At 36.2% G+C, this 22,056-nt stretch overlaps 2 protein-coding genes and 1 long non-coding RNA gene across 4 annotated transcripts; 2 read left to right on the top strand and 1 right to left on the bottom strand.

Moving 5' to 3' along the window:
• Positions 1 to 22: 22 nt before the first annotated feature.
• Positions 23 to 14,163, top strand: LOC110788261 (probable RNA-dependent RNA polymerase 5). The gene is made up of 21 exons (XM_021992904.2): positions 23 to 684; positions 804 to 839; positions 1,450 to 1,515; positions 1,612 to 1,738; positions 1,832 to 1,973; positions 2,135 to 2,206; positions 2,540 to 2,732; positions 3,185 to 3,359; positions 3,456 to 3,549; positions 3,694 to 3,837; positions 4,583 to 4,639; positions 4,759 to 4,830; positions 6,095 to 6,201; positions 7,272 to 7,420; positions 7,570 to 7,795; positions 8,559 to 8,784; positions 9,180 to 9,325; positions 10,276 to 10,438; positions 10,941 to 11,082; positions 12,597 to 12,760; positions 12,846 to 14,163. Exons 1-21 carry the CDS (start codon positions 402 to 404, stop codon positions 13,104 to 13,106), a joined length of 3,045 nt encoding a protein of 1,014 aa, XP_021848596.2. The 5' UTR covers positions 23 to 401; the 3' UTR covers positions 13,107 to 14,163.
• LOC110788263 (uncharacterized) lies at positions 13,431 to 15,858 on the bottom strand. Its single transcript, XR_002533292.2, has 2 exons — positions 15,248 to 15,858; positions 13,431 to 13,687 (listed from the first exon to the last, which is right to left on the bottom strand). It is a non-coding gene; the product is annotated as an uncharacterized lncRNA (long non-coding RNA).
• LOC110788262 (NADP-dependent malic enzyme) lies at positions 15,858 to 21,915 on the top strand. Of its 2 annotated transcripts, none has more exons than XM_021992905.2 (20): positions 15,858 to 15,979; positions 16,620 to 16,882; positions 18,275 to 18,395; positions 18,480 to 18,554; positions 18,805 to 18,956; positions 19,047 to 19,152; positions 19,244 to 19,309; positions 19,395 to 19,490; positions 19,577 to 19,648; positions 19,759 to 19,842; positions 19,924 to 20,022; positions 20,118 to 20,165; positions 20,258 to 20,311; positions 20,408 to 20,506; positions 20,595 to 20,684; positions 20,774 to 20,851; positions 20,947 to 21,021; positions 21,107 to 21,197; positions 21,314 to 21,442; positions 21,522 to 21,915. In XM_021992905.2, the coding sequence occupies exons 1-20, from the start codon at positions 15,950 to 15,952 to the stop codon at positions 21,608 to 21,610; spliced, it is 1,917 nt and encodes a 638-aa protein (XP_021848597.1). In that variant the 5' UTR covers positions 15,858 to 15,949; the 3' UTR covers positions 21,611 to 21,915. The 2 variants fall into 2 exon arrangements, with proteins under 2 accessions (XP_021848597.1, XP_056692927.1); XM_056836949.1 differs by lacking the exon at positions 15,858 to 15,979 and adding an exon at positions 16,008 to 16,124.
• The last annotated feature ends 141 nt before the right edge of the window (positions 21,916 to 22,056 follow it).

Below are 22,056 nucleotides of genomic sequence, written 5' to 3'. Positions count from 1 at the left end.
ATTCTAATTTAAAAAAAAAAAAAAAAAGTACGGACAACCAGTCTAGTGAGTCTAGTTACTCTAGTACTTGACTTCTTTTTAGCCGTTTCCAGCAGGCGGGAAAATAATAATAAAAAACTGAAGAGAAACTACACGTTGCTGAAGTTTGAAAACCGCACACCCTCCCCCTCCCTCTCGCTTTCTCACTCTCTCTCTCTCTCTCTCACACACACCTTCACACACTGCAAAAATGTCACTTCCAACTCCTGTTCTTGTACCTGTTACTGTTCCTTCCTCAAATCCTTACCCAAAAATTCCACAGCACACTTAATTTCATATCACCCCTTTAAATTTCAAATTTCAAGTTGCATTTCAATTCACAAAACACTCAATTTCATCATTTCCTTCGAATCCCATCAAAAATGGCGGATTACCCACTTCCACCATCAGTCGAGAATTTAATCAACCTAATTTGTCAAGAACAATCGCAATCTCCTCCTGAATTGCATGCGAGAAGAGAGCTTTCAATTTTGGGCGAAGAGGAATCGCTTAAAATTCTGAATCAAATTCGCCGAAGCAAGATTGCCAAATCATTTACTGGTTTTATCATATATTTGGCTAGGGTTTCAAATACTTCTTCTGGAACTCCCACCAGTTTGGGCTCTCCTGATCAACTCACTTCTATTTCCCTTCCGAGCTCTCATGGTTCTTTCATCTCCTTCATTTTTTTTTTTCTGATGATTTTTTTTTGGTTGAAAGTTTCTGATGATTTATGTTGTTTGCTCGATTAGTTGATTAATTTATTAAATTGGGTTTTTCTGCAGGAAGTAATTCAATTGATCATTCGGGTACTTCTCAAGGTAAGCTGCAAATATACTTGTTTTAGTCTTCTTCTAATTGGCCCAATCACTGTTTAAATAATTCTACTATCAAATGATTCGGCATAGTTTCACAATTCCTGTATGTATGTATGTATGCCCCGTGTCCCTTTTCCTCGGGTTTTTTATATTTGGTTGGATGGAGTTGATGAACCGGTGAAATAGTGGTAAAGCAACAATGTTGATGACTGAAATAATTTAGATGTCCATTTTCCTAGCGCAAAGCCTGCCACATGAAGGCATGTGGCTGCAAAGATGGGTGGTATGTTACGGTCCATTGCAAGGTCTGAGACTTAAGTCTCGCATTGGTCGTATGGGAGGCTGATGTGGGGTTTATGATCATGGGCTCTCCTCCCCTTGAGCTAGCTTTTGGTGATGGCTCTCCCATGGTCCTGTATCAATGGGACGGAGGGATCATTTTTTCCCCTTTATCCGGGGGGGCGGGATTGGAGTTAATCTTCAATCGTTGTTCTGTAATCTTATTTAGGTGGTAATAATTGTGTGAAATTCTCAATTTAGGAATGTTTTTTCAACATTTGATCATAAAGGAATTGTAATGAGTTTGAAGTTAATATTAAATATATATGTGCAGGAAGTACTGCTAATACAAAAAGTGGAGATAACTCAGATAATGCGTCTGTTTTCTCTTTTATATCCGGTAAGGTTCCTTTTGCTGAAGAGTTTTGACATGTGTGAGAATGAAGTGTTGATCACTATATTTGCTGATTCGAGCTTTTGTTTAATGTCTATACAGATAAGTTAACATCGATAAAATTGAATTTATTCAACTCCTCTAAGCCACACAAACCAAGTCATGAATTTCTTTCCTTGGAGAAATTGGGATTTCGACGAGCTTTCCTTGTTTTAAGCTATCTAGGAGGGTAATGTATCATTCATGTCTTTTGTTATAGCTGGATGTTGTGGCATTACCTAGAGCCTAATTGTGATTATACTTATCTGTTATCTCTTTCTAGGAGGAAGCTTGAGGATGTAGCTTCTGTTCGCGATATTAAAGGTCTAGTAGCTGAAAGTGAAAAACTTACTATGGGATCTTTTGAGAACCTGGTGTGGGGTCGATATGGTGATCAGTATTGTTTCAGAAAGGATCGAAGAAAGGTTGATGTTTAATCATCTAAATTTCAGTCATTTCTGTATATTGCTTGTTAATTGCAAGTTGCATGCCAAAGTGTTTGAAATTGATGATATCTAAGGTGTGGTACCTGAATGATAGTAATATAATACGCCGTTAAACTGTTTTTTCTATTGTTGCTTTGCAGTACCGTAAATGGGATTCATCATGCTACTTCTATCACTGTCATGTTCATCTTGATGGAAGTTATTGTTTCAAGGTGAAGTTTCTGAACTACTGTTGAAATTCTGTAAAACTTGCTATTTCATTTCAACGTTTCTCTTGCGTGTACTTGTTTGGAAGGCCCTGAAGACTCTTTCACCTGGACCTGCAGTCCAAAAATTGTTTTACTTTCTCCAGTGATCTCATACTTCACTTCAAATCTTCAATATTTTTAAGACCAAATGATGACAGAATATAATAATGAACTTTTAATTGTTTGATAACCTAAAATATCATTAATATATTAGAAATGAAGTCACTTTTAAGAACGTTTGTATTCTATGGCGTTTTTATAAATTCTACTTAATCATGACTTTCCTTTTCTGATTAGGGTCCCTTCTTAAACAATAGAACAAGTTTGCTGCAGAAGGTTTTGAAAGAAGAGAATGTACTGATCGTAAAGTTTGTTGATGAGGGAAAGGGAAAAACAAGTTCAAGTAAGGGTTCCCGTGCTTCATTTGCTGCTATAGAAAAGGTTGCCCAAGATGGAATCTATTTAGGTCATAAGTTGTACAGGTTCTTTGGTGAGCTTCCTTTTCCTTTAGCATTAGTTTATTTCATTACAAAGCACTAGCCTCTATTGCTACTTATTTTGAGAATGTTTCTGGAATAACAAATAGCAGCAGTGAAATTCTATCCTATTGTCCTATTGTGGTATCAAACAAGTTCCTACTTTTTCCATGTTCAATTATTGGAAAAGTTTCCCAAAGTGAGATCTTTATTTCTTTACATATAGACATTAGACAATCACCACGCTTTGTGCTATACGAAAAAGGTCTCGTAGCCTTAAACAGTAGTAGAAAACTATAAAACCAAAACAGGCCTTTTGGTGCACCTTTTAAGATGTATGTTATATGACATTGCATCATTCTTGATGTGATGTAAGTATATTTTTTGTGCCTTGTACATATCTGCACCTCTTTCCAGTTTTTGTTGCTGTAATTGATGAAACGCATGTGTCTGTGATGTTAATTAGCTTACAAAGACGGAGGGAGAAGAGAGAAGGACGGAATAACCGGCTCTGTCAAATGTTATTTTGTAAACATGGACGCCTTTGCAGAATCTTATGATATCGACAAATGTCCACGTCAACTAAGATCCGCTTTCATGCATTTGGATACTCTACCCAGCTTGTCCAAGTATGCAGCCAGGTACCGTGGTTCAAAGTTGTTTTGTAGTAAAGTATTGACTTCTTTTATTTATTTAAGTCCACTTCCACACTTAGCATTGATTTTTGGTCACTGTAGGCTTGAGCTCGTTCTCTCAAAAACAATTTCTTTACCCATTGATTTGGATTCTTTAGATATCAATCTTGAAGTCATGGCTGATATACCTTGTCAGGTGAAGTGTAAATCTTACAAAATTGTGTATTAAGAACTTTTCTCTACCTTTGGTTCTTTGTCTGTGACGTTACTTATATAAGTGCCTTTAATATGGTATCTTTTTGACTTTTGTAGTTCTGTTCTTTTCATATCTTTTGGACAGCTTGCTGATGGTTCTGTTGTCAGAGATGGAAATGGGAAAGTTCTCATACACACTGATGGAACTGGCTGCATATCAGAGGATCTAGTTCGTAGGTTTCCTTGGAAGAGGTTCAAGGAAAATGTGACAAGTGATCATAACTTTGAGGTGTTCTTTTGTCATTTTTAAGCCTAAATTTAATGTGGTTGTGGTTACATGGCTTAGTATATTTGTCAAGTCATACTCATCAACGTTTCTAGTTATTTTCCTACCTGAAGGCATTGCATAAATGTACAGACTACATGTCGTATTTCAGCTTAGATTGACATTTTAGCTCAATGTACATTTTTATCAAGTGGCCAACATGACAATGTTATCAATTATCAGGATAAAACGATCCATGATATTAACCACGTGGCAGTTTCATTAAGGCTAACATACTTTGAATCATATCTAATGTGCTGATAATGGTGTGACTTAACAAAATTACAGGCAAACTTGAGTTTGTGGTCTTTGTGAAACTCACTTTTGAGGTTTTTCATATGAAAGAACTACTGGTCGCTTGTCTAGTTATTCTTTTTCTTCGATGTTTGAGAACCTTAGGATGATGTGTAGCTGCTATTCGGTTGATTAGTTTTATATCTCGTCTCTTTGTAGTGTTCTAAGATCAGTTCAAGCTCTTAGGAAGCTTGTTGAATTTCATGTTATGTGTTAAATGCTTTGACATTTTGTTAAATGTTTCTATATCCGAGGTGAATACTTCTGGTATGTTGTTAAATGATTTATCATATCCCTGTTTTTTGGTTCCATATGTCATTTTACCACTGTACAATTTGCAATTTCGCACAAGCTAGTTGATATTATTCATCCTTAATATCTTTTGCATCCTTTCTCTCTTATTCTATTTCTCCAGATAAATGATGTCCATAGTTCCGAGCTCAAGGAGTTGTCTACACAATCTGCTGAACTGGTACATGTATCTTTCAATAAATCAATATGTATTTTATGCCAGAAAATGTATTCATAAACAGTGCTATTAATTCATAGAGCTTGTGTTTTTGACACCTTCTTATCACCATGTCTTTCCAGCCGTTGTTAATGCAGTTCCGGTTATTCTACATGGGTTATGCTGTTAAGGGGACAGTCCTTGTTAATAGAAAGGTATAAAGATAAATGTTTTTCCCAATTGGTATTTTTTGTACTGCAAGTTGCATCTCGATGGGAACTCTAAAACCTGACAAACAATGGAAATGTCTTGTTTATGCCCCTGAACTGTCTTTTCTTGCAATGTACGACACATGCTTGACATGAACACGCTAAACTTTGAGGAAGATAATCATTTTGTACCTGTACTTGATCATTTATGGAAATGCTACTCCTTAAATCTCACGTATTTTCTCTATAGATCTAGTTTCGGCAGTAACATGGTAAATCCGCGACCTTTATTTCTTAGATTGTGGTTTTGTTTTGAAATTTAACAAAGTAATCTCTTTGATAAAGTCTTGAACCATGTTAGTTTCCAACTTTATCATATACAAGATCAATAAAATGAAGATCTTAATTCTGGCATCATCAGGATCATGAAACTAGCAGCCATCCTTTTGGTGTACCTTGATCATTCATTCCTTTTATTCAATCTACATTTTTTTAAAGCGCAGAGATTTTTGGTTCTGTTCATTGTTGGATACTGGTCATGGCTAAGGGAAATATTGCTGACAGCTATATCAAATTTAATGTTTAAGAGGTGCATTGAAAGAGTAATTGTATATGAATCGTCAACTGATCAGTTTGTTGAAATTTGAATTTCTCCTGCAACGAGTCTGAAATGTACATAGGTTGGAGGAAAATCTATTGTTATCTTGATAGTAAAAAAAATCTGTTTATTTTAAGCTTCTGAATAAGAAGTATAATAAGATAAACAAAGGGTATTCGCTTATCGCTATAGGAGGGTGCATAAACAAGAGCAATGTGTTATAAATGTTGAAAAGATCTGCAAGGGTATTGGTTATAGGATACTGCATAATCAAAACTTAAGTATTAGAAGTGGGATGAAGACAGAATACTAAATAATCAAAACTTTTGATGAATGTCTTTGATATTTTGATCTAACATACCAAGTTCTCAATGGTAAAAGGTTCTAGATTTGAAAGTAGGACATCAAAGTAATGCAAACTAATAATGATTAGCATTTTTAATGATATTTTAGTAATTGGCATCTATTGAATATAAGAGGACTGCCTTTGATCATTGGACCAGTTTTCTTAGAATTTGAGCAGTGTGCCTCCTGAAATGCTAATCTGCTGAATGTGTTTTTTGACAAGTCTAGCCATACCAATCCCTTTTAATTCCTGCCTAATAATAACTTTGATGCTAATTTTTTTGCTGTAATCCCTTCTATTGACATACCCTCTTTGTTTAACCCTAGCTTCCACCAAGAACAATTCAAGTTCGACCATCCATGATAAAAGTTATTAAAGATCAGGAACGTGCACATTCTCTGACTGTGAACTCATTCGAGGTTGTGGGAGTGAGGTAATGTTTGCATGATATGCATTGTGTTGTTAAACATCTCCTACATCATCATTAGAACTAAATTATGCTCAAGAATACAGGTTTCATTACATATTTGTGAGAACTGCAACTTGGTAATCAACACAAAGACAAATTACAAGTAAAACAAGATAGGACAAGGTTGTATTGTATGTTCTGTAGACTTTCTAAATGATTATCTACAATAACTTCCTATTTCGTTGTGAAAGATCTTCCTATTTCGTTGTGAAATAAACCATTAGCTGCCTTCTTAATTTAGCCTCGGAAATAATGTAAATGGTAAAATATTTCAAGCAGAAATGTTATGTTGAAACAACAATAACTTCTCTAAGTTGTGAACTGTGCTACCTTCTTATTAAATTTATTTGCTGTAACATAATACTCCAGCTATTGGGGGTCGTGACTCTTGACCAGTCTGAACAAGAAATTTTGGCTTTCTAGAAAGTTGCCTAAGAAATTCTCCACTTCTCGTCTCACAAAAAGGCCAGGATAACAAAAGTACAAGTATGCTTCTTCTATTGTACTGTATTTAACAGGTTAACTTTCGGAGTTCTACATTTATGAGACTATTACTTGGGAAAGAATATGTAGAATTCCTAATTTTGTTGTGTAGGCATTCAGAAATGTAATTTCTCGGAAGCCATTGACATGACATGTTGTGTAGTTATCTTGAAGCATGTCAACCTATTTATTCATTGTCTAGCTGCATATCCCTTTGGCTATTTGAAGCTCTTGGATGAATTGTATCCCTTCATTGCCATCCAAAAATGTTGCTACTTAAATGTTTCCAGTTGCCATGATCTAAACATTTGTGATGAGTCTGGTGACACGTGCAAGTAGTGCAATGTACCAGACTTGTCAACCATTTGTCATTGGCTTATTTGTCCTACATATTATAGACATCCTGTCTCCTTTCTTGTAACTCTTTCTTGTCGAATTATCTGTTTAGACTTTAGAGATGTTGTCATTGTTATATTACGTTTCTCTTGGGGTTGGGTTTTCTAGATTTTTTTCCTGGCTGAATTTTAGTACTTTCCTCCCCTTGTTTCCAGTGGTCGACCTAAGCAATCATATTTATCAAGATACTTAGTTTGTCTACTACACTATGGAGGAGTTCCAACAGAGTTTTTCACAAATATACTAAAGAATGCGATGGATGATGGCCAAACTTCTTTGACTGACAAACGAGCAGCTCTTCGAGGTGATTTTAGCCTTTTCGATGAGGATAGTTATATCTCAACTTACAATTTCTGTCTATTCTCCATCAGTTTGGATGTTGATAGAATTGAACCCGTCAACCCACTTTAATTGGGTAAGCCTAGCTAATCTTGGTTGATTTTCTCTGTATAGTTGCTCTTGCTGGTGGGGATATGGATGACGAGTTTACAATTGCAAGGATGATTCTATCTGGAATTCCTCTTCACGAACCATACATGCAGACACGTTTAAGTTTCCTTACTAATCATCAAAACAAGAGCTTGAAAGAAGGGAAACTTCCAATTAGTGAAAGCTTCTACCTTATGGGGACAGCTGATCCAACGGGTATCCTTGGAAGCGGAGAAGTCTGCATTATTCAGTATGTTGTTTTATATCACGAGAAATGTTTTCCCTTGAAACCTCCCTGAAACTGAACTTTTACATTGTCGGAATAGTATGGCCTCATCAATGTGCTTTTAATTATTTTGGGGATATGTCTCATTAAAGTTATTTCTCTAATTCTTCATGTAACTTGATCATAGTTGAGTATGAGAAGGATCCTCTGCTAAATCAACTAGCTCTATTCCTTCAAAGCATCAGTGTATTACAGAAAGATTGTTTAGATTTTCATGCTCTTCTACTTCTACTTCTACTTCTACTTCTTTCAGTAATTGGGAATAAGGCTTTGTCATTGATGTTTTGATTGGAGGGCAGTAGAAGAGCTGGGGGGCCCTTCACTGGGGCTTTGCCGCTTCGGTCACCGGCTCCCCCATCATCAGGTCACCAACTTCCTTGACTTTCCGGCACTAGGCAGGCCTCAGTCCTTCTGACTAAACTAGTACTACAGCTCTCATGACCACACCACTTTCTGAGTAAAGGTCACTATAAAGCCTGGCCAAATCTTTCTACGAAGGAGTAGAGCGTCTTTCGGCTCTTTCCTTGTTTATATGATATCTAGTTATCATCTGATTAGAAGAAGCAGATCTATCCCATTAACCAACCATTTTGCATTTTTAAGCAAAAAAGGACGTCACTTAAGATGTTTTTACAGTATGTTGCACTAGCTTGTTGCCTAGCAGCTAATGCTAACTTCCTTGCGTTCTTTCGGTAACTTGAATTTTTATATTTTCACTCACTTGTAGTGAAAATGGACAAATTTCTGGCAAGGTCCTGGTATATCGTAATCCAGGGATTCATTTTGGTGACGTTCATGTTCTCACTGCGACACATGTAGAAGGTTTGGAAGAGATAGTGGGAAACTCAAAGTATGGCATATTCTTTCCCACCCAAGGGTCAAGGTCATTAGCTGATGCAATGGCCGGTGGTGATCTTGATGGAGATATGTATTGGGTGTCACGGAATCTTGATGTAAGCAATTATAATCTCTCTACTCTCGAGCATGGTGTTTCCTATGTTTGCTTTACATGTTTCAGTTCTTTTCAATTACTAGTAGGAGGCAAATAGAAAGTTATTTCACACTATTTTATTTCACACATCAGTTTACTCTCAATGTTTCATGACAATCTTTAGCATGAGGGTTTAGGCACCCTCGAGAGCAGGGTACTACTTCTCAATCAGAATGGAAACATAAAGATCTATAGATAAAGTATTTTGCAATTAGTTATTCCCATGGCTCAAGTACAGCTAAAATTTTCTGTAACAAGCATGCACTTAGATTTTACTCCTTTTTACAACAGAAACTCAAATATATATATTTTTTTGTTCCTTTGTTCAATATTAAACAAATGATTGTCCTCTTGCAGCTTTTAAAATATTTCAAACCCAGTGACCCCTGGACGTGTTTGAACAATGCATCAAGTTCCCATCAGAAGAAACCATCGGATTATTCTAATGAGGAGTTGGAGCATGAGCTCTTTTCTCGCTTCCTCGGTGCAAGATTTCAACCAAGGTATTAATTTACAAATGATTCTAGTTAGTTAAACTTGATTGCCCCATAACAATGACGAATAGAGTGCCTTGATCTTGAAAGATTGAGGTTATGTGTAGTTTATGTGTATAGTATCTGTCCTGTATGAAACACAGATCTTTTCCCCTCCCCAATATGTGCCAATCTATGGTTAAATAGATACTTCTGAGAGTTCTGACTACTCACTCTATCCCATGTTAAGAGTCTCATATTACAGATTACAAAAAAGGTGTCCCTTATTGATCTTGCACACATTACACAAAGACACAATGGTCAGCTGTTCATAGTTCAGACACTTTTTCTATTTCTACTTTAAGGGGAACCTTTAATTTTGAACATAGAGGAACTCATTTGGACTCTTAAAACGGAACGGAACATGGTAGAACGCATTTTTTCAGGGCTCGGCGTTTCAATTGGGTGCTTCTGTGTAACTATTATTTTTTAATACACAAGGCATGAACATCTCTTTAGAAGGCATGATAGTGCTATGAGACTAATATGGTAGACAGCAGACCCATTTTTGTAATGTATGCAACTAGATTTTCTAATCAACATCAGAATTCGGAGCTGTTTTATAAATGTTGGGATTTTTAGATGCGTTTCAAAGTTTCTTATTGCAACTGCTCTACTGGTCTCAAATACTTGCTTTGTTTCACTAATATTGTCCTGGTTAAGTAAACCTGTTAAGAAAAGTTCGAAAAGCCCACAGATTTTGCTTTCAAAACTCATGTGCAATCTTTTGATAATGAATATTTTGAACAGTCAACCAAGATAGAAAACAGAGTTATTAGCATGGATCACCTTTTTCAGCCTTTTTCTATTATCATAGGTTTCTTAGTTTTTACTGTACTTGTTAGTTATTAGCTTTAAACACATTACACTAGCAGAAACTTTAGTAAATTCTAGCTGCTTACATGCAATTTTTTTTCCAGTCTGGCTATGGGGATTGCTTCTAACAGCTGGTTGGCACACATGGATAAGTTGTTAACCCCAGGAGACAAATATGTTAATGAGAAAAAATGCTTGAAGGAGAAGATGTTGAAATTAGTGGACATTTACTACGATGCGCTGGATGCACCAAAAACAGGCATTAAGGTCAGTTTCTGGATGCTTGACAAGTAGTAGGTTTTAGTATTCAAACTATTGTCTTTGTGCCATTCTTAATTATTACCAATTTCTTGTTTTGCTAACCTGCATTTTCTCCATCTTTATTGAGTATGCTGCCATATTGCAGCTAAGGTAATTTAGTTTACTGAATGAAAGACCCCTGCCTTAGATGTACAAGTTATAAGTTTGTTGTATTGAGAGGTCATGTATATAACGATTAACGACTGCCAAAAAATATGTCAATGGTTTGTATTGAGAAACCATTACTGCATTTTTGTGCTGCAAGAAGTTTGAAGACTTTGAACATTACATTAAGTATTGAAATTGAGCACAAGAACACTGTTAATGAGGATCTAGTTTTCAATCCATCAATTTGCTTTGTCTACATGATCTCGCTTTTGTTTCAGATAAGATCTTATTCCTATTGTCAGCTTTACATTATGATTTTACTAGTTTTGATGTTGATTGTAAACAATAATTCGCCTCATAGGTTACTGTTCCACGCGAGTTAGTTGCAGAGACGTACCCACATTACATGGGAAAGGCTGCCTCATCTTACCATTCAGAGTCTGTTTTGGGGAAGGTGTATGATAAAGCACTAGAATGGGAAATCGAGATTCCTTCTGTTCCAGGTGAGTGTTCTTCAAAGCCAGTTGACCTTGTAAATGATTTAGTCAGAAAGGTGAGGAAATTAGCGTCGTACATGAAAAAAGAAACTTAAAAATTGATCTCTGGATGACTCTGAGTACCAGACAAGAACTAGTTATGGTAAAGTGGATTTCATTTTAGGCAATATCCCAAACTCTTGAGATAAATTAAGTTTACTATATGTGGCTCTACCAGTAATCAGCAATGTCAGTAATGTACAGCCACACACACATAGACACAACACACACACACACACACACGCACACACACACACACACACACACATTTATTCGCCATCATCGTACCTTCAGATGCACAGAGTTCTTTGCAAACTTAAAAATTGATCTCTGGATGACTCGAGTACCAGACAAGAACTAGTTATGGTAAAGTGGATTTCATTTTAGGCAATATCCCAAACTATTGAGATAAATTAAGTTTACTATATGTGGCTCTACCAGTAATCAGCAATGTTAGTAATGTACAGCCACACACACACACACACGCACACACACACACACATTTATTCGCCATCATCGTACCTTCAGATGCACAGAGTTCTTTGCAAATTTATTAATGTGCCAAATTCTTTACATAAAACAAGTTTGCTTCGAACAGAAACCTTAAACTCATTTTATAGGACTAGATTCTCCTTGCCCGATAAGGAATTGCTTAAACTTTTTTGTTTTCTTACTCTCGTGTCTACTACAACAACAACAACAACAACAACAAAGCCTTAGTCCCAAAATGATTTGGGGTCGGCTAACATGAATCGTCGTAGGAGATCGTCATTGTCACCAATCAAACAAAAAAGGAGCAAGAAGTAATAAGAAAAACAAGGAAGAGAAAGTGGAATTAATGAAAGTAAGATAAGAGAAAAATGTATATATATTATAGAAGATATATTGTAAGAGATAATAAAAAATAAGTAAAGTTTAAAATAAATGAATAAGTAAAATAAGTATATTTCAAAATAGCATGTAAATTAAAAAAATTAAAAGAATTTTAAAAATAAAATAAAAATAAACATAAGAATAAAAAATAAAATAAAAATAGAAAGAAACAAAAACATGAAAACTGTATAAATCAACTAAAGTCATCAATGCATATTCTCTCCCTCCACTCTGTCCTATCCAACGCCATATTTTCCTCAATCCCAAAAAAGCTCATATCGTGCTCAATCACCTTACTCTCGTGTCTACTATGCTTGGAAATTGGAATAATATAGGATTTCCTTAATACATCTTAATGAATAGGTAGCTAGCTAACAATGAATCCTAGTCAATTGCTAAAACTGAGCACATGGGAAAACAACACAGAAAAATCCAAACGACATTGTCATTGCCTGGCACCCTCTAGTGGCTGGTGAACTGCTTAGTAGATTTTACTGTGAAACTGTTATAATATTTTTAAAGTAGTAACCACTTAGTTTGAAAGCTTTGGATTTTAAATGCATGCATCGTTATAAGATCAATTAATGTTCACTTCTTGTTCCTGTTAGTTTGGAAGCTACCGCTTTTAGATGTTGAAGTTCCTGAACATAACTTGAAGACGTGGCAATATCTGTACACAATCTACATACCTGAAATGACTTCCGCGCTCTGCAGTAATGATGTAGAATTAAAGAGAGAGAATGCAGATAAAGTTATGCAGAAATATAAACAGGTTATGCATAAGCAGATTTATGTAAGCCGGCTAGTCGATTTTGTTTTCCTTGGTTATTCATCAATTTTTTTTATCAATTGTGTAGATATTGTATGAAGCAGATGACTTTGGAAAGAGCCCCAGAAAATGGGAGGAAATTCGCATTGATGCATTAGCCATATACCATGTGACATATGATTATGCAATAAAAAAAGAAGATGCCAAGAAATGTGGCTTTGCCTGGAAGGTAGCAGGTGAAGCGTTGTTGAAGATTATCACTGAAGGTCAGGCAGAGAAACCCTTAGTTTGTTTACCTTCAGTGCTCCAAGAAGTTCTTACTAGGAAAGTTGCCCAAGAACAAATGTAGATATGTTCAGGTAATGTGTATTTTGTATGTAGGTTATTTTTGCAACCACTTGCAAGGTAAGGCTAATATATGGGGCTCATGTATATATATAAGTAGTATAGGATGAACTAACTTCATTCAGCAACTTTTGCATCTCTGGATTTTACGCGTATGCTGCATCGTTAAGTTCCACATCTGATCAAACAACGTAGTGGTTGAAGCAGATCAGTTGAAGCCAAAGGGAGTGAGCCAGATGAAAGAGACCTAGAAGGATATCTTCTCTTATGATTTTTTGTTACTTTCTTTAGTTAAGAAATTAAACTCCAAGTTTTTGTATGTAATATGTAGTCAAAAGATCTCCTGAGGGTTTTGGAGCATGGCATTTGCATTTGCCTACAGAATTGTGAATTACATCGACAAGAAGGGCAGTGTAGTCCCAAATTTTCAACAATTACAGTTCTGTCAGGTGGTGCTTCTGAAGAGAGAAGACAATCATTTTGCAGTCTGTTAAGGTTCTGATTGGCACTCAGTCTGCAATCCAAAAACTTCGCTCCGATCGCTTAAGCTCAAAACCTCTTCTCTAATACCCTTCAAAGGTCTCCCTGTCAAAGATAAGCAGATAGTGATTAACGGTTAGAGCCTGATCAAAGTGCTCCCGTACAATAGTTTCATATTCTCCCTCGTTATTTTGAGGAGGGAGATTTGAGTATAGGGTTGCCTCGAGGGCACGAGCCGAGCGCTTTCCAAAAACTTCGCTCCGATCTTGGGATTGAATAGATTTTGGCTTTCCCAGAAGAAGCAGATCTCTCCAACTCGGATTCTGAACCTGGTCCATCGCCTTCCCCACAAGGCTTGCATCTGGCTGTGTTCTGATGAAGGATTTCTTGAAGGAGCTAGCTAAGAAGATTATCCGCTTTTGAGAATAACAGCTGAATCTTTGTTTCTGAGGGGAAGTCCTTTCATGTTTTAATGTCCGTTTTCAGCATTTCCAGAAAATGTTAACAAGTATGTTGTACGAACAGGTGCTCCTTAAGTTTTACTTATGTTAATGAAAAATCAGTTTCATTCGTTCAGATCATTCCCCCATCCGCCATCCCGGCCAAAAGTTCTTACAAGCAAATCATGCAAGCTTATGTTATATTTGCCTCCCTTCTAAATTTGTAATGTACACAACCATCAAGATCCAAAACTAAATAAATAAATAGAAGACGATTATAGAACTTAAAAACAAATATAAACTCATTCGTATCTTCAAATGACTCTAACAGGAATCGAACCTTTACCACCCAAGGGAATACTTGTTGAATGTGTAACCACCTCAACCAACCATGATTCCATTTGGACATAAATATTACTACTTTTTTCATTCCAATTTATTAGAGCACGCATTATTCGATACGACAATTATTAATATTTTCATGTACGTGTTACGATAAGGGGGTTTTTAATCGACGTCCGTGTTAGCTAAAAACGCCCGTAATTTTAACGTAAAAGTACGTATTTGCCCTTTAAAAGAAATTCACCCCCTCCCTCATCACCTCTCCTATATGACCTTTGCTTTACACTTCCGGCCAAACTCCATCATCTCCACCACCACCCAAAAATATTCCGATGTGCTCTATTTTGCGCCACGGCAAAACTAAAACCTTTCTAAAAAATTTAACTGTTAGAATAATATAGTGTATATTAGGCAGTTATGTTAGCATTATTGGCGATCCTTGTATATTTAGAATGTGTATAATTAGAGCATAATTAGTGCAGCAATCAAAGCATAATATCAGTCGTGTATATACTTATGGAATAAATAAGGAAAACTTCCTCATTTGTAAACTAATTGATTAACATTTTTAAATGAAATAAATTTACATATCAATGGAATTAATTTAAGTTATACTTCGTATAACATTTCTAAGATGAAACAAATGTATATAATTAACGTAATTAAACATTGAAAAAAAAATCAAAACCAGTGGCGCACATAATTTGCGCGGGCCACAAGGAGGTGGCGCACATAATTTACGCTAGCGACACGGATGTGCCGCAGATCTTGCGCGCCACCGTCATGTCGCCGGTGCAAGATCTTTGCGCCACCTCCGTGTGGCCCGCGCAAATTGCGTGCGGCACCGGCTTCTCATTTAAAAAAAAAAAACGATTTTCCTAACCTCCGATGATGGCCGATGAGGATGCAACGACGACAACTACGATGTTGAAGGAAACTCTTCTTTCATTTACTCGACGATTATGGTGATGGTGGCTGCAGGATACTTTGTTAATGGTGATGGTGATTTTAACGGCAGTTGGCTTCGGCTCGCAAATACTCTGATCTTGTTCTTCTTCAACAATAACGGTGGAGTAAAAGTTTCATGATGGGGCAGAAGCTATAGTTAGCTGCGGGATTTATAGTGATGTGACGGTGGGGTAAAGAGAAGGAGCAATAGTAAGGGTGGCTCAAAACTCCAAATAAAGGGATGGAGGAGCAATGATGATGGTGTGAAGGTAACAAGATGGTGGCTGACGGGAGGTGGGAGGGGGTGAATGTTGGGTGAAAAATGGAGGGAGGGGGACATTTTACAAGGGTAAAAATATACTTCTACATTAGAATTACGGTCGATTTTAACGTACGCGGACGTCGAATAGCGATACACTAAATATGCACACTAAATTCAGACGAAGGATTGACAAGAAAAGAACAAAGGGAAAAGTAGGCTTTTATCATTTTCTATTCTCCACAAAAAAGAGCAGCCCTCCTTCCTCTCAAGTCTCAACTTCAGCAAACCGACAAATTATCATTATCTTGGCTGTGACTTGTAAGAGTCAGACATCACAAAAAACGTTGCATCACTTCCAACTTTGCCCCCATCACCATGATCTCACTTCCTAGAACCACCTTCCTGGTTAGTTCTCTATATTTTTTATATTCATTGTCAAATTAATAGTGTCATTTAACGACGTCTATACATGTTAAGTAATTCCGGACAAAGAACGTATTATATTTTTTTTTTCTGGTTAGTACGAGGAGTTCTTACCGCCTTCGGCAAGGTAATCTCCCGTGGGAGTTTGCATGGGTATCTCGATGGGCAGCATCCCTCCCAGTTGAGATTTTTTTCATTCTCAAGGCTCAAACCCAAGACCTTGGTTAAGGAACAAGAGGCCCTTAACCACTCATGCCAACCTCAATTGATCAAAGAACGTATTATATAAACTTATAAAGTGTACCAATGAGATCTTGACCTATTGATTAAGATAGAACATCTACTTAGGACAAGCCTTATATTCAAATGTCTTCGTTTTTAATTTTAATTTTTTTGTGAGTCATTCAACGTTATTAGTTTTTCAGTTTTCAATTCCATTTTTGTTGTCTGTGCTCGGCGCACCCAATGAGTTACACATCAGTCATGCATGATGATGTTTCAACGTTGGACATTCAAACCCCATTACTCATATTTTTAATCAATATTTTATATTTAATCTAAAAATGTAATGATTTCTCCTTTAATTAATCATTTGGTGTTTCCTTTTTAATGTGTTAAACAGAGGAGCAAAGATATCAATAACTCTACTACTGCCACTACAACTACTAGCAGTTCTTCTGGGGAAGCTAGAAAAGCTTTCATCACTTGTTCTTTGAATTTTAAGAAGTTTTTTTTTAAAAGAGAAGTTAAAGGTATGGAGCATACTTCTGCTAAGGACATGGTTGATGAGAAAACCGCCGTCGGTGGCGGTGTTCAAGACGTCTACGGTGAGGATTCCGCCACCGAGGATCAGCTCGTTACACCATGGACCGTTTCTGTTGCTAGGTATAAACAATTTACTCTTAGCTTGTCTTTTCATTTTTATTTTGATTTTTGAAAATTTGTGATCATATTATTCATATTAGTTATTAATTTCTCATGTTAAAGTGTAAAAAAATTTCCCCATGTTTTTACTTTTATGTTATAAAATTGTTGGTTTTGAAGAGGTTGTATGCAGAAATGGATAACTAGATTCAGTGCTTGATAGATTCTTGGCGTTAATCTTTAAGCTGATAGAACTTTTAATTGCTTTTAGATGCCAAGCAAGAATCCCTTTTGTTATTTTTAGTATTAACCCTTGATTCTATAGGCAGTACTCCCTCTGTCCCTCAATACTCGACCTGTTTTGACCGAATACGCTTGTCGATGCACAACTTTGACCACCAATTTCTTTAACTACATATTATAAAAACTCATAAAAATATTAATATTTTGAAAATATATATTAAGATGAAGCCAACAATATATTATATACTAACATTTGTTTTCATATACTATAAATAAAATAGGGTCAAAGTGAATTATATGAATAGTGCAAAAAGTCAAAACAGGCCGAGTATTAAGGGACGGAGGGAGTATAATTTATGATTAATTAGCACGGAACAAAAATAATCCCGATTTTTTTATGTACAGCGGGTTGTACCTTGTGTGAGAAATAGGTAAATAAATTTATCCTTGTTTGTACTTTGCAAGGTACAACTGTTTGAATACTTTCTGATACTAGTTAGTGGTGTCACTTAAGAGGGTGTTTTCATGCGATTTTCGTATATTGTTCGCTTTTGATCATGACAAGGAACTCTGTTTATTGTTGTTAAAAACTTAAAACCAATTGCTTTCTGTTTGTTGGAATCAAAATGTGATGTAAATGTTAAGAATTTTAGTTCTGGATGCAACACTTTAATATGACTGGTGACATATTCTTGCCGTTAAGCTGACAACACCTTTCTTGATTATAGATTCTAAAGCTTTGTATTGCTGTGTAAACTTTATGTACATCTGTATAATATTTTTTTCTGAAAAACATTCTGTTCTTTTTTGAATAACTTTTGTGATTTGAACAAATTTACTCTTTGTTATTACAATTCTGATGCTTTTTACCCTGGTTAAAATCGGTTTCTTCAACCAAATTTGGACTTCTGTCTATGATTAAAGTTGCCTTGAGTTTTTCCTAGGAATATCTTCGGACTTCTGTCTATGATTAAGGTTTTGCATTTCTTCTTTTCCCGGGTTTGGCAAGTTCAGTGTTTGCACAACATGCTGTCAAATGTGTCAATTGATAGTTACCTGTGTTGCCATTTGCTATGTGAATACATGCAAGAATGTATTGGACATGTATTATTAGATGTTAGCATGGGTTTTATGCAAGATTTGAACCGTTTCCTTTCTCTCCTGGTGCAGTGGATATTCATTGTTGAGGGATCCACACTTCAACAAAGGACTGGCCTTCTCGGAAAGAGAGAGGGATGCGCACTACTTGCGCGGTCTTCTACCTCCGACAGAAATCTCTCAGCAACTTCAGGTTTTGTTGAGCAACATTCTTATGCTTAAGTTTGTGATTTCTGCTCTTTACATTTCCATAAACTCATTCCTAGTTATTTTGCAGGAGAAGAAAACAATGCACAATATTCGCCAGTATCAGGTTCCGTTGCAGAAGTACATAGCCATGATGGACCTACAGGTAGTGGAACTCACGTCCCTATGAGGGACCAATTAGGGAATATATATATATATATATATATATATATATATATATATATATATATATATATATATATATATATATATATATATATATATATATATATATATATATATATATATGTGTGTATATATAGCAAAGTGTGGCTCTTCAAAATCCAATGAAATGTTTTTAACAATGCTAATCTGAACTGTGTTTTTCCTCCCCTCTCCCCTCGTTTTGCCTGCAGGAAAGAAATGAAAGGCTGTTCTACAAGATTCTTATTGACAATGTTGAAGAACTACTCCCAATTGTTTATACACCCACTGTTGGTGAGGCTTGTCAGAAATACGGAAGCATCTTCAAGCATCCTCAGGGTCTATACATTAGTTTGAAGGAGAAGTATGGATTTTTGTTTTTTTTCCTGCTTTTTAGAAATCATCTTTGATTTTACTATTTTTTTATGAACTTGAAACTTTGGCTTTTTCACAGGGGAAGAATTCTTGAAGTTTTGAGGAATTGGCCTGAGAGAACCATACAAGTTATAGTTGTGACTGATGGTGAACGGATTTTGGGGCTCGGTGACCTTGGTTGTCAGGTGGGTGAATGTACCTTATCCCTAATTCATAGACCATTAATATTGTGAATGTTTGTGGTTTCATAGCTTTAGGTACATGAACATCTTTCAGGGGATGGGAATACCTGTGGGAAAATTGGCTCTTTATACAGCTCTTGGAGGAGTCCGTCCATCAGCTGTAAGCATTTTAAGCCCTCAGTCAGTTTATTTTCCATTTAATAACTAATATGAAGAGCATCATGCATCCGGCTTTCTTGTTTCAGTGTTTGCCAATAACCATTGATGTCGGGACAAACAGTGAGCAAATGTTGAAAGATGAGTTCTACATTGGTCTAAGACAAAAAAGAGCAACCGGACAGGTAACGATCTGTTTAAGCTATTAGGATACAAATGTCAAAAGTGTAGAAGTCATTTTCATTAGACTGTACATGTAATTCTTTTGTAGGAATATGATGAGCTTCTTGACGAGTTCATGAGTGCAGTGAAGCAGAACTATGGAGAAAAAGTTCTTATACAGGTTTGCCATCTATAAATATACAATTTAATTATGCTTTCCGTTGTTTAAGTTCTAAGTATTCTATATTTAATAGCCTTAATCTTTTGTATTTCTTGGATTTATAACTTTAGTTTGAAGACTTTGCCAACCACAATGCCTTCAAGCTGCTCTCAAAATACTCAACAAGTCATCTTGTGTTCAATGATGATATTCAGGTGTGTAATGGTACTTGTAATTTTTTATGTAGTCGCTTAAACCTTGTGAACTAATTTGCTTTGTCTATCCTTCTCGTGTAGGGAACGGCATCTGTTGTTCTAGCAGGTGTTGTTGCAGCACTGAAATTAGTTGGCGGCACCTTGGCTGAACACACATTCTTATTCCTTGGAGCTGGGGAAGTAAGATTGATACCTATTGGAAGTTTGCAACCGTTATTTTATTATTTATTTTCCTTTGATAAATCTGAAGCTAATTTCTGAGTTTGATATTTTAGGCTGGGACAGGTATAGCTGAGCTTATTGCTCTTGAGATGTCAAAACAGGTATGTCAAAGCTATAATGGAGTTAGGTATTCTCTTTTTTGAGACATTTTTGAAGACGAAGATTACATAACTGTGACGTTTTCTTACTGCAGACAAAAGTACCTTTGGAAGAAACTCGCAAGAAGATTTGGCTTGTTGACTCTAAGGTTGAACATTGTACCTTGCTTTTGTATTGTACATTTGTACGGAGTATCATTCATTATAAATCTGAGTATTTACTGATATTGAGAATTTTGTTGCAGGGGTTGATTGTCAGGTCACGAAACAGTTCACTTCAAGAATTCAAGAAGCCGTGGGCTCATGAACACGAACCTCTTGGCGATCTCTTAAGTGCTGTCAAGGTGCAAATTTTAACTGAATGAGGTGAAATTTATTGGTTTATGTTTGTATATCTTGTGATGTAAATTGGTCTGTGTTTTATGTCTGTAGGCAATTAAGCCGACAGTATTGATTGGATCATCTGGAGTAGGAAAACAATTTACAAAAGAAGTTATTGAAGCCATGGCCTCTTTTAACGAGGTAAGTCGTCCTGTTTACTGTAGTCTTGGTATATAGTAGCAAGAATATGGTTCTTTAACTAACTAATTACATCTGGAAATGTGGTCCAGAAACCTCTGATTATGGCTCTCTCTAACCCTACAACGCAATCAGAATGTACTGCTGAAGAAGCTTATACTTGGACTAAGGTAACAAATTGTTTAGGAACCTTAAGGATTTGAGTAGTAAATATTAATTCTTTGTCTATAATCGTAATAGCTTCTTTGTTATTTCTGAATTGAAGGGTCGTACCATTTTCGCCAGTGGAAGTCCTTTTGATCCTGTTGAGTATGAGGGAAAAACTTTTGTTCCTGGCCAGGTAAAGAATATTATCCTTGTACTATCTGAACTTATAGAGCTGGGTGGAACCGGAATGTGATGGATTGTTTGATTGTCATATACAGGCTAACAATGCCTACATCTTCCCGGGATTTGGGCTGGGTTTAGTCATGTCTGGTGCTATTCGAGTCCACGATGACATGCTTCTGTCAGCTTGTGAGTAACAGCCTTGAGCATATTTCTGCTGTTCAGTTTTGGTGCATTCTTCACTTGTTTTCTACTTGTATCTTAAAAGCAAGTTTGTTGAACACTTTGTTATTTTTTTCTGGCAGCGGAAGCCTTAGCTGGGCAAGTGACACAAGAGAACTATGAAAATGGGATGATTTATCCACCGTTCTCCAATATTAGGAAGATATCAGCTCATATCGCTGCTAATGTTGCTGCCAAGGCCTATGATCTAGGTGAGTCATGTTCCCTTTTCTGGTATTTTGCTCGTTAAGAGTGCAATTGTAGTAATAGGTTTTACATGGTTTGTTGTAGGTTTGGCAAGTCGCCTTCCTCGTCCAGAAAACCTTGTTAAGTATGCAGAGAGTTGTATGTATAGCCCTGCTTACCGCAGCTACAGATAAATGAGTAAACAACAGCAAAAACAGGCATACAGCAAGTGTGTTGTCTCTCTCTATGTGTTTTTTCGAAGGCGAATCTGTTTCTTTGTATGATTCAGTTTGTAATTAAGCGAATAATTACCTTCAGCAATGCATTGTATTGTGTGTTTTGAATGTGTTTGGCTCATGTCTTTAAGCGTCTACTACAGACGGTTTGTTTATATGCTGACGGAAATGTAACCGTAACTCTGTAAGTGTGTGTGACGAAATCTCGTAAATAAATGGTGTTGCATGTCATTTTTATCCTTTGAATAAACAAACTGTCTTAACATTTGATGTCAAATAATTATGCTTGTAATCCTGTGAGTTTTGATGTAGTGTGGCTCGACTTTTAATGTAAGAGGTACCGAGCTGAGTCCGTCGGTAAGGCGACATGAATTAGGCAAAGGACTGTATAAATAGTTTAACCG

This window comes from Spinacia oleracea, chromosome 2 (assembly GCF_020520425.1).
Source record: "Spinacia oleracea cultivar Varoflay chromosome 2, BTI_SOV_V1, whole genome shotgun sequence".
In the NCBI taxonomy this organism is placed as follows: domain Eukaryota; kingdom Viridiplantae; phylum Streptophyta; class Magnoliopsida; order Caryophyllales; family Amaranthaceae; genus Spinacia; species Spinacia oleracea.
The sequence above is the reverse complement of the archived record's forward strand: the minus strand, read 5'-3'. Positions and strand labels throughout refer to the sequence as shown.

Bases quoted from the DNA above. Each gene is read 5' to 3' on its own strand.
- LOC110788261 (XM_021992904.2), top strand. From the start codon at position 402: ATGGCGGATTACCCACTTCCACCATCAGTCGAGAATTTAATCAACCTA. The intron at 685-803 runs GTTCTTTCATCT...GTTTTTCTGCAG, and splicing joins TTCCCTTCCGAGCTCTCATG to GAAGTAATTCAATTGATCAT. The intron at 2,733-3,184 runs GTGAGCTTCCTT...GATGTTAATTAG, and splicing joins TAAGTTGTACAGGTTCTTTG to CTTACAAAGACGGAGGGAGA.
- LOC110788262 (XM_056836949.1), top strand. From the start codon at position 16,044: ATGTTAAGTAATTCCGGACAAAGAACGTATTATATTTTTTTTTTCTGG. The intron at 19,491-19,576 runs GTAACGATCTGT...ATTCTTTTGTAG, and splicing joins AAAAAAGAGCAACCGGACAG to GAATATGATGAGCTTCTTGA. The intron at 21,443-21,521 runs GTGAGTCATGTT...GGTTTGTTGTAG, and splicing joins TGCCAAGGCCTATGATCTAG to GTTTGGCAAGTCGCCTTCCT.